Source organism: Catharus ustulatus, chromosome 1, assembly GCF_009819885.2.
Source record: "Catharus ustulatus isolate bCatUst1 chromosome 1, bCatUst1.pri.v2, whole genome shotgun sequence".
Classification (NCBI taxonomy): Eukaryota; Metazoa; Chordata; class Aves; order Passeriformes; family Turdidae; genus Catharus; species Catharus ustulatus.
The window spans coordinates 92,949,180-92,968,309 of record NC_046221.1 but is presented as its reverse complement, the minus strand read 5'-3'; the positions used below and the strand labels follow the sequence as shown (position 1 = coordinate 92,968,309).

Here is a 19,130-nt window from a genome sequence, read left to right as displayed (position 1 = left end):
CTGTTCCCAGGGAGGAAAAACCAGCATGCAGCTGACAGCTGCTCCCTCGCTGAGCAAATGCTTCTTTACAGGCACCACAACCCTCGGCTAGCTATTTCAAAAAGGGAGATGGGGGGCCTTCATCAGAGTTCATTATTGCCAGAAAGAATAAGCTGCAGCCTTACTTTCCTGTTAGCCTGATTTATAAGGGCTTTTCTATTGCCATTTGTTTGCTTGTTTTCTACTAGCCTGCTGAAGTTTGCCAAGCTCATTGAGGTAGGAAAAGGGGGCTCAATATTTTGCAGTTGAGCTTGCTGCTGCTCTCCTATAGCTTTTTCCATATGCTACTGTGGAACACGTTGAATTTGCCTGCAACTGGTATTATTTTCACAACTTATTTTTTTCCTCTGTGCGGCTATATTCAGTGAGAAATAGCATGCTACTCCACCAGACTAAGCTATGGAGATGTGAATTAACAGCCTCCACTTGATTCAGCTGAGCACACTATGGTATGCCAAGCAGCCGCTCTACCCCAGGGAATGAACTTTTCCCTAAGGCAGCCTAGGTCTTGGGCAATCTCAGTGCCCCACCAAAATGTAAGTCAGTACAGTCATTATGGTAAAAAAAATTTAAAATTGAGGGTTATTTTAATTTCCTGAATATTCTTGACAGCTATGCCTTCTTCTTTCTCCCTCTCTCTCCCCTGATATTTTGCTGAATTTTATTCTCGGAGACTCTCAGAGGAGGAAGTGTGATCATGCATTATAATATAAAAATTAAATTACAGTTATAACCAAAAGACAGCAACCCAAACCCAAGAATAATAGCCGCTTTTACAAATGCAAAGGATGAAAGGCCATGGTTCCTCCATCAACTCATGGATACCAGAGCACAGCAAGAATGCAGTTGCATGCTTAATGCCTAGTTTCAAGTCCAGCATCAGATACCAGAGCCCAAGACAACTAACTTTGGGGGCAACCTGGGATTTCCCTCAGTCCTACCAGGTTTGGAGTATATTGGTATTTCTTCAGTTACATTGTATAAAATACAAAGCCTGACCATGCAATCAGATAGTGAATGCTCACTGCCATGGGGTTTTACCTGAAAAGAATGTTCAGTCACGCTGCATCTCCAGTCCCATCCCAGAAGTCATTAAAAATAGTAATAATAGTAATAATAGTAATAATAGTAATAATAATAATAATAATAATAATAATAATAATAATAATAATGATAATAAAGAAAAAAGGAAAACTACTAAGTTTGCCCGGCAATTACTGAGCAGGATTTATCACGTCCTCTTGAAGCACATGCCAGGAGGTTTCAGTGAATCGAGGCCACGGGGGCAGCCAGGGATGGCTGGGTACTGCCCCTCGACAGCCGTGCCCGGCCGGTGGGAGCCGTCCCCGCGACGGGGTTTCTGCTGGGAGGAGCGCGCTGTGGGATGCGGGAAATCAGTGATCCAGAGAAGGCCACCGCGCAACCCTTCGGCGGCCGTCCCTGCGGGAGAGCCCGGTGCTGCCCGGGCTGCGCCTGTGACTGCCCGCGCATCCCTCTCTTAGCGCATCCCGCTCCCGGCGCATCCCTCTCTTAGCGCATCCCGCTCCCGGCGCATCCCTCTCTTAGCGCATCCCGCTCCCGGCGCATCCCGCTCCCGGCGCATCCCGCTCCTGGCACATCCTCGCGCACAAGCCACCCCGACCCCTTTCCCCCCCAACACCCTTCCACGCCGTCCCCTCGCTCAGCCCCGCGCTCCCTCCGGCACCGCCCGTCCCCGGGGCTGGATCCCCGCGGCCGCCGCCCCCGCTCCCCCGCCGAGCCGCGCTCGGGCGCCGCCGCCTCCCCGCCCCGCCGCCGCCGCCATGGCGGAGCGGAGCCGCGGCGCTCGGCGGCGGCTGCTGCTGCTGCTGCTGCTCCTGGCCGGCTCCGCCGCCAGCCCCGCGGAGGAGGGCGGCGGGCGGCGGGAGGCGGGCGGCGGGGAGCACGGCGAGGAGGCGGCGCGGCACCACGACTCCTCGTACGGCACCTTCGCCAGCGAGTTCTACGACCTGCGCTACCTCTCCGAGGAGGGTGCGGCGGCGGCCGGGCCGGGCGGCGGGGCCGGGAGGGGCGCGGCGGGCGGGGGGCACGGCCCGGCCGGGGCCGGGAGGGAGCGCCGGGCCGGGCGGGCGCGGGGCGGCGGGCGGGAGGCTGTGGCAGCGCCGTTCAGCACGAAGGCCAGCGCCCGCCGCCATCTTCCGCCGACCGGGGGCCTCAGCCGGCGCTGCCGCTCGGCAGCGGGGCCGCAGGGGAACCGGGTGCCCTGGCGCGCTCTCCGGAGCCGCCGCCTCGCTCCATGGGCATCCCCGGTCATGGCATCCCCGGTCATGGCATCCCCGGTCACGGCATCCCCGGTCACAGCATCCCCGGTCACGGCATCCCCGGACTCGGGCATCCCCCCGGGCGGGAGCTGAGGCCGGCAGCCGTCGCCTTCCCCTCTTGCAAAGCTTCCCAGGATGGTAGCGTGAAACGGAGTCCTGTGGTGTGTGGGCTTCGAAAGGACGTGTGATACCCTAAAGTGTCAACAAACAGCGTGGTCGTGGGTTTTGGTATGGGTTTTTTTTTTTTAATTTACAAATGGCGGAATGTTAAAATTCTGCTTTTGCAGCTAGGCTGCATTGGAAACCATTTGTTCAACGGATTTGAAAAGATATAAGGAGTGAGAAAATTGCATGTTCTGTGACCTATGTTTTCCTACTGTGCCACTACACGCTGCTGTGAAATTCTTCAAAGTTATTTATCCAGGGTAGTTTGTTTACCCGTCCCTTGCTACAGTTTGTGCAACTATGATTTGCAGCTTACAGTATCCTTTCTCCATTGCCATTGTCAGAAATCTAGGGAAGTGAATCAGGGCTCCCAAATGCCCAAAGCTGTGTAGGCCAAAAGTGTGCGTGCTAGCGCACAACTAACTGCAGTGTTCATTTCCTACTCAATGAAGTGCTTTTCTTGCTCACATGTTCAGAGGACTTTCTAGTTCCACAGCTAGGAAACCAAAACTTTGGTTTTCATCTGGCGAAGTAAAAGAACATCCTATTAAAATGTCTGTGCTTATGCAAGAGACGCCAGCTCCCACAAGCCAAGACTGAATAGGTCTGCTAGTAAACGTTCTCTTTGGTATTATAGTCCAGCAGATGGGATTGCTTGGAACTCTCATGTCTGGCTCTTCTGGGTCTGCTTTCACAAATGATTGCAGGCCGTAACCGCAGGCAGTTCCTGTCCTGATACTCTCTTACCTTTTACTGCAATGTGTGTTTTATTTTTATTTCATAAAGGAGGGTCCTTTCAGTATCAATTCCCACAGCTCTGCATCTGGTGCCCTGCCTGCATTTATACCTAATGCTGTCATTTGTCCTTTCTGTTTTAAGGAGTCAGTTCCCTTGTGGAATTCCTGAGGGGACTACCAGCTCACAAAGAGAGAGCTGAGCAGAGATTCCTAATTGTTAGTTGACTGCCATAGTCCATGGTCCTGCTGCCTTACATATAACTTTTGCCCTCCAGCATTCTTCCCTCTCCTTGATTTATGTAGGAAACCTTAGAAACGTTTTGTTTTCCGTTATTCAGGCTACTTTGGTACCTGGATCCAGGACCATTTGAGCAGTGGATTGTGTACATGGCAAAGTATTCACTCATGTGAACAGTTCAGTTATCAGCAAAGTAAATGCTACTGTAACACCTTCTCTTTGGTATTATTGATTGTTAGTCCTTGTATTTTATTAATGATTTATTCTGATCATACAGGTTACCCTTTCCCTACTGCTCCTCCTGTGGACCCATTTGCAAAAATCAGAGTGGATGACTGTGGAAAAACCAAGGGATGCTTCAGGTCAGTCTGTGATAAGAGTGCAGTTACCTTTATGTTTGCAGACGCTGACTGATGATATTGGAGACTTTGGCTACTGTTTCATAGCCATTTTAATAAATGTTTGTTATTTAAGAACATATTTCCTAGTATACAAGCTATATTATTTGAGGACACTAGTTTATTTAAGAATACATGTCATAGTTATGGACTTACAGTTCTTGTATTTTCATGAAGCACTTAAATAAACAGAGCAAGGAAGGTCAACAGAGTAATATTTTGTGTTGTTATTTGCTGCACTGTTTGAATATTATACATTCTTATACTGAGAGTAATAATTGCAAACAGTAAATGCTGCTTTATGTCCAGAAGAATATATGCCATTATACCAAAATACATTTTTTTCTTGCAAAACCTTAATTATGTTCCATAGCAGGAAATTTCAAGGGAAAAGTTATGTATATTTTCAACTCCATTTAGGTATGGTAAACCTGGATGCAATGCAGAGACTTGTGACTACTTTCTGAGTTACCGTAGAATAGGAGCTGATGTGGAATTTGAGTTGAGTGCTGACACAGATGGCTGGGTGGCAGTGGGATTTTCCTCAGACAAGAAAATGGTAAGATATGTACAGTTTTTCATGTTGGCAATGTACACACTTTCATATGCTAGGACAAAAATGGTTTATACACATTTATATATTTGTTTGGTGAGAAACAGGGCATATAAGGTAATACTGGCTTGCTGAAAACAAAGCACCATTCAGTAGCCCCCCTGGGAGCACTGACTCACAGAAAACTGCTTCGTCCTTCCTAACATCTCCTTTCCCCTCTTCTCTGAGAACTACAACAGTATTTCAGATCAGCTCTGAATATTTGAATGTCACTGCCTTTTTGCCTTTTTATTAGAAAAGCCATCAGGGAGAAGCCAATTCACATGGAAATGTCCTGTTGTGCTTTATGTCAGTGTAATTTGGGCAAAAGACACATCATAAACTGAATAGCAAGTAATTTTATTCTTCAGAAAATCAGCTGACTTTTAGCAGTATAAATTTTTATTTCACTGTTTAACTTGGGAAATTTTTGTTGTTGTTCCAGGGAAGCCGCAAATCTGTGAGAAAACTCCTGCTAATTTAAACATTTTTACTCAAGAAGGCAATCTCGTTAAAATTTCTTCCCTCCCTTCTGGATTTTTTTGGGTTCTTTTTAATGCTTATTCCTGTACTTAACTTTTGCATTCAAAAGCTCCATTTTTCATTGAGTTTCAATGAGCAAAACAGAAGCATGTAATGTGTGGACTGTAAAAAACCTGGGTAATAGGTGACTTACGCAAAAATGTTTTGTCTCTGATCCTTGGTAAAATGTTTAAGATTAAAATGTAGTTTATAATATAGGTGTTAATGTACAGAAACTCTCCTGAGCATATAGCACAATATTGGACCTATGTCCTAAATCACAAGTCAAAGAAAGGACTGTTTCTTGTAGTGTTCAAAGTAGCAGTTTGAAAAAATACAGGAATTAGATGTCCTGGGCTATGACCTGCAAAAAAATTATTTGGAAGACTTGCATTGACTTAACAGCATTTTTACTAGACCCAAAATAAGAAATAAAAAGAAAATGTGAGGACAAATGCTTCTCAGTCATTACAACGTGTTTTAATATGACACTGTAAATAAACACAATGACAATAGGAGGGTTTTGTGTCATAAAGAACAATTCATGTCACAAGAAACAGTTTGTGGTCTTGATCTTAAGAACAGCTTTACAGCCAAATTTTGGGAAGAGTTTTGAAGCTTGCCAATGCAGATACTCAACAGAGTTTTCAAAGCAGCTCAGTGCCTTTAAGTATTTGTACCCAAGCTATCAGATTGTGTTACCAGTTTGTAACTCTGAGGTATCTGCAGTGGACCCCAGGGTCCCACTGCCCTCCTCTTATCAGCCATTTGGAAAGCAGTCACAGCAAGCAGCAGGTTAAGTCTGAGCTTCTGGTAAAAAGAATAAAGGAAGTATAAAGTAAAAGGTTTTGTTTCCAAATTTGCTCCACATATCATGTAATGCTCATAAGTCAGCTGGGCTAAACCAGCCAGCATCCCTCTTCTTCTGTGGCTTCCCTGCTGACTTCATCTTTTTTATAACTTCCAGGATGTTTTGGTGTCCTGGGATGCACAGGCTTTGATGACAAAATGGCTCTGGGTAAAAACAGCTTAGCTGTGAGAAATGGGCTGTGCTTTGGAGGCCCTAATCAAAATGGTGTGGCCTGGATAGCTTCAGAAGTTATTGTGTCCTCAATAGATTTTTTTTTAAAGTCCTATGACCTATTTCTTTGTCTCAAATAACATTATGTTTTTCCACTTTCAGACTTTTGTGCCTTGGCAGGATTTTGAAATGTCATTCCCTTAACTGAGATTCAAAATGCTTTTTTCTTTCCTGTTTAGTTTTCTTCCTTCAGTGTGAAAACACCTTTATTTTTTGCCTCTTTGTTCTTAAGAATGAGGGATTTGTGCTTAGATGCATAAAAACTTGGGAAATAAGTTGTGGAGAGTGATGATAGTGTGAAGACAGAGGATGGAAAGGTTGTCTGCAGCAGCACCAAGGTGCAGAAATTGTTCAAGCATATGTTTTACCTAGTTGTCCCCTTTTCCCCCTCATTTCTGGCACATCTCACAAATGCACATTGCAATATTCCCATAGTGCTGAAATACACCCTTCTCATCTCTTTTCCCTGTAGTAAAGTACTGAGGGATGATCACACTGGCAAGCATCATGTCTTTCTTTCATCAGTATATGACGTACCAGAAAGATGAGTATGGGAGGAGTAGGGCCTGTGTTTAACACAACACTGATAGCTGTGGCACTCATCCAGCTTAGATAGTGTTCTAATGGCTCTTGGTGCTAAGGTTTCTATGAGACAGCACTCCTGAAGTTAATGCTCATCCCTGTGCTCTACCACTCTGTCAGTCACCTTGAGCAACTGCTTTAGCATTTCAATGAATGACCTCTACAAATAAGTGACTCCTTCTTCCTTCTGTCTTGGTTCTTTGGTGGCTGCTTATGCTAAGTGAAGAAGCACATGTTGATTACTTTTTGTCTTTGTATCTTGTGATATACTGTATTCTGTTATTACATGCTGACCATTTCTTATAAGAAATAAAAAATATATGAGAAATTATGTTCCCTAAGTGAACATATGAGATTAGAAAATAATTACTGTAATTGATACTATTATTTTCTCATATGTCGTAGGTTTATTTCCTTTATCTCACTAAAGTAGATGAGTTTTCTGTCCATGATTTGATGCAGTGGATTTTGTAGACATCAGGGATTCAAGACTGCCACATTTTATGAAGCAAATAACACAAGAAAACAGCCTTCCACAGATCCATTAATTATGTGATGTCAGAGTGATATCATATCCTACAAATTAACTCTTAGAAAGATCCAAAAGAGAATTCAGAGATCCAAGAGAGAATTTAGAGATCGTAAGTGTTGCTACCCACTTAACGTGCTTTTCAGTTTTACTGAAGAGACCTGGTTGGGGAACAAATATTTGTGTTATATATAACTTAGAAAGAAGGAAAGAGCATCCCAGGTCTCAATTTATTTTGAATAATTAAAATTATATAAGTAAATGAAGAAGTGTTTTATGACCATTTTGTTTTCCATCTTCCAATTTATTTTTAACCTTGTAGGGAGGAGATGATGTCATGGCTTGTGTTCATGATGATAACGGAAGAGTCCGAATACAGCACTTCTATAATGTTGGTCAGTGGGCTAAAGAAATCCAGAGAAATCCTGCTAGAGATGAGGAAGGGGTTTTTGAAAACAATCGTGTAACATGTCGATTCAAGCGTCCTGTGTATGTTCCCCGAGAAGAAACCATTGTAGATTTGCACTTGAGTTGGTACTACCTGTTTGCTTGGGGTCCAGCAATCCAGGGTAAGTTGATCTCTGTGTTACCAACTGAGTTGATGTGCCAAAACTGATAAATATCTTTCAGTTACATGATTCTTATTAGACATTCCCTCTCCACGCCCCCTCCCCCCCTTTTTTTTTAAATAAACTAAAATTATGGCAGCATGAGGCTCAAAAATGGATAAAAATAAATACAGGAGTCCAACAGGTCTTGTTTTCTTGGCTATATATCTACTATCCCCAATTTCTAAAGCTGGATTTAGAAGAACTTCATAACCCAAAGTTCTTCATTCCTTTGAAATATGCTTGTTGTTCACTTGAATTTAATTTATTTTATTCAGAAATTTCATTTCAGAAAGCAAAGAAATGAGCTTACTCCCTGACAGTGTAATATTGCATGCTTCCATAGGTTTGAAAATTACCTGTCTGCCTGCCTGTTTCTTCAGCAGAGTTATAGAAAAAATTGCATCTGATGTTCTTTCTTTCTGCCCTTACCTGCTAAAGGTTCTATAACTCGTCATGATATAGACTCTCCACCCGTGTCAGAGCGTGTTGTCAGTATTTACAAGTACGAAGATATTTTCATGCCTTCGGCTGCCTATCAGACCTTCTCTTCTCCATTCTGCTTGCTCCTCATTGTTGCACTGACCTTCTATTTATTGATGGGAACCCCATGACCAATGGAAAACAGCAAGAATTTGGCAGTGGAAGTTTCTCAGGATGGACGGCTGAATGGATGGACAATGCATTTTTCTATTGGAATTTATATCACATCACCATCCTCATCTAGCTGCTTTTGAACATAGCTTCTCAGAAGAGTGAAATAACCATCTCCCTTGAGTGGCAGAGTGGTGACAAATCATTTAAGAATAATCAGTGAACACATAGGAGAATATCTTCAGTGTTGTGATTACTTGCTTAAGGAAAATGAGACTTTTGTAAAATCAATGTGTGTGTGTGTACATGTGTTTGTGTGTTTGGGAGGGGTGCCTGTATGTGTGTTTAGGTTAATTTAGGGATGGACATGTAATCAAATAACAAAATTGCCTTCCAAATTGCTACAAAAAAGCGAATTTGGGAAAATACTGCAATGCTGTTTGGTACTTCTGGAGCAGAGAGCACAACTCCAAGTGCAATTTCTGATCTTAAGATCTGGAAACCAACACAGCAGTATAAAACCTGCCCTTCAGTAGTGGACATTTCTCCCTATTTCTTTATTTTTTATATTTATGAAAGTGTACTTGCTGTGGTACTTTCCAAAACTAAACTTGCATATTCAAGCATTAGCATGATTTTTTTTTTTTCAACAGAAAGAGGTGATGAATGTCTTTATTGTGTTTCAATAGCCTCTTTGAAAGAAATGGCTACTTCTTTTAAGAGTGAGATATAAAGTAATTTAAACAAGGGGAAGGGAGAGTACAGCAATATAAATTCTTCATACATAGGAAAACCAGGTGGAAAACATGCAGAATATAAGAGTTCCCAACAAGCCATATGAAGTCCTCCTAATAGATTAAATAATTTTTTTTCTCTTTTTATGAAAAAAACCAGCAATTTTGCTGACATGTAAATATATTTTTAAGTAATTGTGTAGTAGTATGAAGTAATCTCTTTTTCTGTGTTGTATGCCACTAAATCCTGTTCATGTTAAGGGTGACTGTGGGCATCTGGTGTTATCTTACAAAGAAATATAAATGAGATTACTTGTAAGGAAAGACAGGGATTAATAAGAACAACAGTATCTTTCATTCATCAAACCACTGCTAAAATATGATAATGTAGAACAAGATGAGCTCAAAAGGAAAAAAATAGCTGTTTTTATCACTAATAAATAGTAGAAGAGGAAAGCTAAATATTACAGAGATGAAAAGTGTCAAAATGCATTTATGAGCCACAGAATATTATAAAAACTTTGAGTGGAGAATTTTTGTTCTTCACATAATAGGAAGTGTATGACATGTTTACATGTAGCAGTTAAACATACTTAGGTAAGGTTACTGATTCACTTTCCAACTTACACTAAAATTCTACTTAAGTAGAATTAAAATCTAAACAGTGCCAAAGTTTTATCTCATGTGGTACACTTGAGGACTCTAACATAGAATCTGGTAAAGTATATGTAATGCAACTCCTTTCTCTTCTCATTGCTGCATGGAATATAAAATGATTAACTGGCTTGGCTGGGATTGCACCATTATTCACAGATTGATGTTTGTACACTAAGTTTTTATAGGCTCAGAACCTATATTAATTAGATTGAATATGTACTTATCTTCATAACAAACACTTTATCCCTATTTCAAAAGATTGATTAATATTTTATAATTTCATTGATGCCTTTAAAGATTTGTTCACTTAAAATTACTGGAAAGGGAAGAGAAATTCAGAACCGAATTTTTAAATTGCATACAGTAACTTTATTTCGTATAAATTACTTCTCTCAGGTTGGTTAACTTACTCATCATCTGATCAAGTAGAGATCACCTAATAAGGTCTGCTTTGGCCCACAACAGCTGTGTAATTTAGCCTTAAGATTGGCTGGAGCAGATAAACAGAAGCCTGGATAATGAGCTTTACATTTAGCAAACAGGTGAAGTGAAGAAATCATTAGGGTGAATTCTTTCTTCTTTGTGCTAATTTGTAGGCAGCTGAGATATTGCTTAGAGCCTGAGGGCTACTTTTGTTTATGGCTTGGTTTTTACTGTTTCAGCCATTTACTTGATTACCCACTAAAGGGCTAATTTAATAATTTAAAGGTACTGAACTTGGATATGAAACCCAGTTTGGCTCCTCTTTTCTTCTTTAATAGAACTCTGGATTTAGGATGGCCTGGTTGGATCTGAGCACATAGGTATGTTATAGAATGACAATAATAATACTAAGGTAAAATTGAGTGACAGCTGTCAATCTGCTTTCTACATATATGGAGTTAGATGTGGTTAAAATTCAGGATTTGAAGCAAGAGCAAAGTATTTTATATTTTTTTTTATTCCTTTTTCATTACTGTGCTGTGTTTTTGTCATCATATTTTTCTCTTGTTGAAGTACTAGCAGAAATGTGCACTTCTGAGAAATCTTTCACTTAAGCTTCACAGTACTTAATTAGCCTAATAAAGCATTTTCTAATCAAAGGGGAGGAAATAAAAGGCCACAGGAAGCAGCAAAACAATATATTATCTGGCATTTAAATGGATGGTTGAGTTTAGCACTGAGTTTATCTAAGAGTTCCTCTTCACACTGGGAAAATTAGGATGTGGAATTCAAGTTGACAAACAAAGAAGGTATAAGTATCTAGAAATTGGTAGTTGTGATGAAATCTGAGGAGAAAATGTTATAAGGGAAACATGATATGTAAGTTTGTATGATACTTGGTAAGTCTTAACATTTGACTGGTGATAGCAATTTGTCATGGAGAGTATTTTGATTTTCACATTTTGTCTTGTTTTTCTTTTTAATACTGAAAAGCAGGATTTATCCCTGTTCCACCGAGTTACTATAAAGTATCAGATTTTGAAGTAATTTTTTAATTGATTATGGCCTTTCAAAGATTTTTTGTTTTATTATTTTTTCTAATTGACTGATACCAATACAAACTAGAAGAAAAGGCCTGCTTTGGAAAAAGAGGCAGATATTTCCCTCTCCAAATAATTTTTTGTTTCTTTAGCATGATTGCTACCAAACAACTCTTAAAGAACAAATTTCTTAAGTGCTTTAACTTTAAGAATTTCTTGCTGCAGAGTGACTTAATACAGAGGTGTTTAGTTTAGGGAGGGCATATTTAGAATAAGGTGTTTGGAAATTTGACTGTAGTTACTAATTAGAAAGACCTTTTTTTAATGCTTTTTTCTTCATTTCTGGTATCAAATAACTAGGTTATTTTTAGGTATAGGTGAGATACTAATTGATTTCCCCTGTCAAAAAAAGCACCTAGCTGATTTGGTAATGTCATTGGGTAATGGGTGATGCTGTCTCCTATTATTATAAGGGTAATATTCTGGTTTTGAAAGAGAACATATTGATAGAAAAGTTTGAACTCCCTCTGTGGCCTTCTTTGTCTTGATGGATTTTGCAATACTTGGATAGTAAGAAAATAAACACTTGTAGCCTCCCTAATCTGAAGAAATTCTAATTTTGGATTAAATTATATTAAAACTATGTTTGGCACTGACTTTCCCAATCTTCAGCACGGGGATTAGAGAAGGACTGGAGTGTGGTGTATATCAGCGTGGCACCCAGGCAATGGTGTTGAATCTTGCTTGGGTCTCTATATCCTGGTCTGAAGCAAAAAAAAAGCCCTGCAACTGCCTCTATGTACTAAATAGCTTTGCAGTTATTTCTTAGTTACTGCTGTAAGTCAAGGGAAGACACAGGCCTTCCTTTTTATTTTTTTTTTGGTCTTCCTTTCTCATCCCTCCAATGCATCAGACACTTATAAAAAAGAAAATTATTCCTGTTTTAGAGAATGCACCCTCTGTCTGGGTCCATTGGAAGTTGTATCCTCTGGTATCCCGCAGGCAGAATTAAAGTTTATATGCAAATTATGTAACTTTAATAGCATTTAAGTGGCATTTTGTGACTCTGTGGTTTCATTGGTTTGGTGCACTGTTGTGTAGCAGGTGTACTGCCCCCCACCCTCCTCTTGTTTTAACACCTTCAAATAATTTTCCCAAAATAAAGTATTTGGTAATAAGTAAAGCAAGAAGGAAATATGTATTTCAGAGAAATGCAAAAGGACTAATACCAGTTATTTTCAGAAGTAACTACTGTGTTAGTGTTTTTTACAAACTATGACTTTGCATAGCGCCTTAGATTTATGATAGAATCAGAAATACTCTTAAATATTACAGTGTTTCAGTGCTTCATGGAGCTGTGGATGTTCATAGCTTACATGAATTGGTGTGATCCTTTTCAACCCCATGTAATGAAACCAGCAGAGCAGTTTGCTTGAATGCTGCACAGGGAGGCATTGGTGACTCCAAACAGTTTGGAACAGAGGAGTGGAGGAGTAGTAAGGACAAATGACAAGGAAGGGCTACTTTAGCATACTTTTTATTTTTGTATAAATTTACATGTAACAGTGCCTGTCTGGCAGTCTTTATCCAAGCAAATATTACTTGACATAGGGTTAGGAAAGAACAGCGTCTGACTTGAAAGAGATTTTGGAGTTTAGGCAGATCCCAGCTGTTTAAGGGCTGGTGTGGGCATCAGGTCAGACTATGCCACAAGATGTCCTCTGCTGTCAAGCCCCAGGGTAAGAGCTGGAGGCTTGATCTGGTCTTCAGAGGTACAAAAACCCAACAAGACTCCAGAGGCAATAGCAGCAGTCAACTGCTCGGTTTGTACAATGGCCAGTGAGCAGGTACTCCCTGCTTGCTGCAGTCTGAGTATCAAAAGATGGTGCCTCTAAATTTTAACAGCTTTAATGAAAATTTCATTATCAGTAGCAGTCTGTTTGGGCAGCTCTCCCTCAACCTGCCCAGGATGGAGATGGATCCAACAGGAGGATGTTAAAGAAAATGTCTAGTCCCTGTGTACAGAAATTAATAAAAATTAAAATTTTTTAACCATATGCCAGCTTTTTATTTTTTTTCTTATTTAGCTATTTATATGCAGTCTGTATGTGGAGGTATCTGATTTTTGCAAATACTTAGTAAGATCTAGGTAAGCCTTCCTTTTCTAAACATTTTTATTAATATGAATTAATCACTTTGGTAACTTCTTTTTTCTGTTTTCACAGCAGGTTTGATAAAATTATATATGCTTAAACATGGTTATTTAACTTGCCTAATTTGGGCTCAGATAGTGAGGCAAAAGCAGTGCAATTTTGAAATGTCAGAGAGGATGTGTGCAGCTTATGGAGTTGATAGGTGTGAAAATCCAGACTTAAAAGATACTATTTGCTTTGAAAAGCTGTGTTATGACTTGGCAATAGCAATGAATCTACTGTAAAGAAAGAGATAGGTTTGTTTTTTTTGCTTTCGATTACTAATTATTTTAAATAGAACTCATAGACTATCTCAGGTTGGAAGGAATCCATAAGGTTCTTAGAGCCCAACAAACTGTGCTCCTCACAGGACTGCCTAAAACTAATCCACGGGACTCAGAGCATTATCCAGAAGCTACTTGAACTTCCCTATAGAACCTCTTCCAGTGACTGGGCATCCTCTTAGAGAAGAATCTTTTCCTAAGATCCCATCTGAACTTCCCCTGACATGGTTCCATAGTCATTCATGGCTGTTGCTTTCTCCCTCTTTGTGTGTTTCTTAGCGAAGTAGGAACGTTCTTCCAAACCAATGTGAGGTTGGAATAAGTGCAGGACTTCACATCCTGTATCTTAGGACAGCTGCCGTTCCACATAGACTCTTTCTGATCTGCAATTAGAGGCTAATTAAGAATGACCTTACAAGATGAACTTTTATGTGGCATTCTCAAGACATTTTCTGTAAAGGTGTTGTACTCTTTATAGACTAGAGCATTACAGAATTACCATTACTTTTCTGAGCTGTTTCTGAACTATTCTTAAATTCATATTTGCATTTTTGAAGAAGTAATTGGATTTTTCAGAAGTGCCGAACAGCTGCAAATCTGTTATGGCTCCAATGCTTACTCAGGGAAGCAAACATTTTATGGTAACTTGTGATTTAGCTTCATATCTTTCTTTTACTTTTGATGTCGTTCAGTTCAATTTCCTATGGTGATTATTGGTAGAAGACTAAATAAATTAAAAATTCACTTAGGTTTAGTGCCAAGGAATAAAAATATTCCTGCTGATTTTTCAAAACAATGATCTGTAAGGTTTACATAATGAAAAGTATTCTTCACAGAATTTATGGTTAGGCACTGTGGTTTTGCTGAAGGTATTTGTGTGTGCATGTAAATTGAGAATTATACAAGAGAGTCTAAAAACTAAAGGCTAAATTCTGCTCTGGAGACAAGACAAAACACAGAACCTTACATGTTCCCTGACTCCTAGCTGTTTTTGGGGAGACAGAATGATCAAGGAGAAAAAGTACGTAAACCTGAGATATTATGTATGTGGAGATTATGTTTGCAGTTCTTATATACACACCTTCTATCACTTTCTTCAGTATAAAAATTAACCTCAGTCTTAAACTTATTGCAGTGTTATTTTCACTTTTTCCACAAGCAAACTGAAACAAGCTTCAATAAGTCAAATTAAAGTGAAAATAAGTTCAATAAGTCAAAAGAATGTTGTCATATAGAGTATTAGGGTAATAGGAAAGGAAGCACAGATGCCACACTTAAACCTAGGAGAAAAAAAGAATCTTGTTATTTGACTCCAGAATATGGCTTCTGAAATACACGACTGCTCAGGTAGAAAGCAATGGGTCCTTTTCCGGTTTTTTACCATTGGTGTTATGAAATGAATGATAAATATTGAAATATAAAAAACTGCTACAATAGAATTTTTAAGACTGGAATTGAATAATTCAAGTCTTGACATAGAGATTTAAAGACGAAATTCCAAACCTATTAACTCATTAGAAAAATGAAACAGTGGGACCTTGACATTTGTGTTTGATGTCCCCAGCCTTTATTTATGCATATATATTTTATTAGCATATTGACTTCTGTTTAGGTTATAAAAGATGCCTAGTATGTCCTGGTATTTCTGAATTATATATCTTGAGGACTGGTTTGCTTTAACCTCTTTGCAAATAAGCAGGCTGTTGTAACTGTGTGAACTCTTGCCACTTGTTTCTTATTACATGAAGTGTAACGGTCGAACCTGAAATGTCAGCGTTGTCAAGAGTAATATACAGATAAAACATACAAATAAGAAACTTGTAACTATAGTGTTAAGTGGTGTTCTGCATTCTCTATGCCAGGCTTCATTCTGTGTGCCAATACCCAGCAGCCATGTGAAGTCAATGAACATTTGGTTGGATAGGAGTGCAGAATGGAGGTTTTGTAGTCCAGAAGAATTTGCCAAACTTCTTTGTATTTGTGCTCTAGTCTTTTCAGCAAAAAATAACACTGAGTGAATAGATAATGAAATTACAGTGACCTATGGGACTACTTTACAATCAGTGCATGCCCTAAAGTATTGCTTTGTAACATCTGTTTTATACTAAATGTTGGTGTTCAAGTGAGCCTTGTTAGCTATTTGACAGTGACAGACAATGATATTTATAAAACTGTTGCAATAAATGCCTTTTTAGTCTAAGAAAATGTGTGGTATGGCATTTATAAAGTGGGAAAAATGTCTCCATGAGGTTAAAGAAGTGTCTGCTGCTGCCTATGTTAATAATTCATTCCCATGCCATGGGCTTGAATTTATTAGCCTGACTAATTCCATTTAAGTCACTGAGGCTGGTCACATTAGTGAATTAACAGATGTGAGAAGACCACCTTTTTTTTTTTTTTTTTCCACAATGTGAATCACAATGAAGCTGTAAGTAAATGTGATCATCTCTATTTTAGCTAAGTATTTGCCATGTTGTCAGTTTCTATACATATGTAGAATTTAGAGGTTCCTGTGATGACCTCTGTGCTCTGTTTTTGCAATCTGATACAAATATGTTCCAGTTGCAATATTACAAATTTGGGTGTTCTTTTCTCTCTTTTCTCAAATTGGGTGTCATCAATGCCCTGTTCTGCTTCTGAAGCAGCCAGAACAGGCTTTTGCAGGAAAGAAGAAAAACTGTATTAGAAATTAGCAACACAGATGAGGAAGTGCCATGATACTCAGCAAGCAAAAGCAGCTGTAGAAGCCTCTCAAAGAGGGATGCTTCAGTTTCTGAGATCTCTCAGGTTTGAGCAGGTATTTTAGCTCCTTACTGGTGGACTGGGAAGAAGAGTTGGCTCACGGCAGCAAGAAATGTATTGCTTCTACACTGTATGGTCTGTTTGCTGTTTGTAGCATTATTGCAAGCGTGTAGCTGCAGGCTGCAAGAAAGGATGGATCTTGTGCTTGTCAGCTACTTGTGCACTGTCCAAGCCATCGTGATCAGCAGAGGCATTACATATACCAAATAGATTTAAATTATATTGTTTGGCTTGCAGAATGACTGCTGATGGGTTGTTGAGGAATTTGTCACGGACCTGATAAATCCCAAACATTCGGCTGTTACTCAGATGTCTGTATATCCAACTCTTGTTCTGTGCACACAGTTATCATGTGGGATAACACTGCAAGATAGTGCTCTGGGTTTTGTCCATCCACAGGTCCTACTGGTGCTGTTGTGCATGTTTTTTACAGTGACTGAACATTTTTGTGTCGGTGCTATTGACTGCTCTGCCTTACAACCATGCATTTCATTCCCCTTGTTAAGTGAACAAGGTTCACAGTCTTCTGTGTGAATCATTTAAGCGTCACTCTGCTGATAATTTTGTACACTTTAACTGAGATGTTAAACAAAGTTGTTTCTGCAATAAAGTCAGGCTATAATCACTGGGTGCAATTGGACGTGGTGTTCCCAAGGATTGGTTTTCATTTCATTTTCACCAATATTTTGTGATTGACATTTGATTTGGAGCCTTCTCATTTTAGCAGTTGAACTGGATAAAAGATTAATTCTTCAATTAGCCCAAAATGCAAAGGTATATGCAGATGACCTGAAGATGCAAAGTTTATATCTTGTTAAATTTTTTTCTTTGCTTCTGGTACTAGTGGCACTATAATAGTTTACATTGAGTATTTTTCATTGAACTGAAGATAGTATTACTTTGTCATTAAATGGAGGTGAATTTAACTTCAGTGAGATTAACCTCAACTGAATGTTCACAAATGTTCAGTAACCCAGATTAAAACAAATAAAGTCTCTTATACAGGGACAGAGTTATTTTCTAAATGCACACACAGGCCAGTGCTGACCCCTTGTGGCTTCGTTCCTGACTTATTTCATAGCTCCCTGTGGTTATTTTGGTTGTAAATAATGATTAACTTGCAGTTGTCGGCATTGTCTATCTCCTCTGCTCTGTGGCTGCCTCAGTGCCCAGAATTTTGGTATCGTGTAAGAGAGCTTGGAACTTTGGTCTGTGTTGACTGCACAATGAGTGAATAAAGAGCTAGGGGTGTCTCTGACCTCCTGAACAAAAGGACTCAAAAGGTGTCAGTTCAGAGCACAAAATCATGGATGCTAGAGCAGAAGCAAACAGAAGTTACAAGTTTCTCTTTTACTAATTAATACCTGATTTTGTACTTCCCTCTACATAGGAGAGCACCAAAGACTGTCAATACTTATCTCATATACTTTTGGTGCATACATATTTTCTCCACTGATGGTTAAAAGCATTCCTTTGCTGCCCTCTTCACCCTTGAAGAATTTCTAATAGGAAAAGTACAGTCAAAGAGACTGTTGTAGAATTTCTGGCAGTATAGCAGCCTGAGGTGTGCTACAGATCTTTGACCATAAAAATGCCTAAATCAAATGTATCAGTGCAAGTTATACCTAAATGGGCATCTAATCTAAAATCTCTTGCCACTTCAAATCTTAGACAAAACTAGCTGTTAAACTGATATTTGAAATCTGTTGTGGAATTAAGCTTTAGAAGCTGGGGTGTGTCTTGTGAAGATCACACATCCTCCCTCAGCTGTCAAAGAGATTCAGAGATTGTTTTCTGACGTTTATGGGTCATGTCCCTGTTCTTAAGTGATCCTGTTGTGGTCATACGTTAATTAGATATCTTTATTTATTGCTTTGTTGGGTTTTTCCCTTTCTATTACATTTAGTTGTTCATAATGGATAGTGAAAAACATAATTGGAAAGGTCTTAAATAGTAGGGACCAGATCCTTGGCTTATGTAAATCAATATTTATAGCTTCACTCAAGTCAAGGAGGTGGCATTAATTTCTGTTCCTGCAGAACATGGCTGACTGAGTCTCTTAAAAAAAAATTAAAGTAATAAGGATGTGCCTATGAAGATTTGATTTGCTGGCATCTCTGTTTAGCTAACAGAAGGATTAGAACTCTCTGCTCTCCCCCTGCATAAATCTTAATTGACACTTGCTAATTGAACTTTAATGCAATAAAGGTATTGTAATGAGCAATTAGAGTTTGGCTTCTGAACTAAAGAGAAAAGTTCAGGTAATGATGCATTCTTGTTACCTATTTCAGCACCCTGCCAGGAGGCAGATCTATCTGATCAAAGAGCTGTGAGTGACAGTATCAGTTTAAGGTTCAGTAAAAGCTTCTTGTATGGACAACTGCTTGTAATGCCTCATCATCATGAGGATCAAACAAAGTGCCTGTAGGTTTGTAAGTGCTTTCATGGCATAAAATTAAAGTACTTTGTTGAACCTACATGTGATCTATTTAGCAAAGCGAAAACAAAGAGCTGCAGGAGCTCGGAGGAACCTTTACAAGTGTGAATTTCTGTGTAACTGGCAGGAAAGGCTTTGCAGCGACAAGTCAGAACTGCAGTGCCAAACCTCAAAAA

At 39.6% G+C, this 19,130-nt stretch overlaps 1 protein-coding gene across 1 annotated transcript; it reads left to right on the top strand.

The window, feature by feature from the left end:
- The first annotated feature begins 1,814 nt into the window (after positions 1–1,814).
- On the top strand, positions 1,815–17,157 carry FRRS1L (ferric chelate reductase 1 like). The gene is made up of 5 exons (XM_033056317.2): positions 1,815–2,049; positions 3,757–3,841; positions 4,298–4,436; positions 7,506–7,752; positions 8,233–17,157. The coding sequence occupies exons 1-5, from the start codon at positions 1,842–1,844 to the stop codon at positions 8,403–8,405; spliced, it is 852 nt and encodes a 283-aa protein (XP_032912208.1). The 5' UTR covers positions 1,815–1,841; the 3' UTR covers positions 8,406–17,157.
- Positions 17,158–19,130: the final 1,973 nt, after the last annotated feature.

Coding starts and splice junctions, on each gene's coding strand:
- FRRS1L (XM_033056317.2), top strand. CDS start 1,842: ATGGCGGAGCGGAGCCGCGGCGCTCGGCGGCGGCTGCTGCTGCTGCTG. Junction 3,842..4,297: donor AAAACCAAGGGATGCTTCAG/GTCAGTCTGTGA, acceptor AACTCCATTTAG/GTATGGTAAACCTGGATGCA. Junction 4,437..7,505: donor TTTCCTCAGACAAGAAAATG/GTAAGATATGTA, acceptor TTAACCTTGTAG/GGAGGAGATGATGTCATGGC.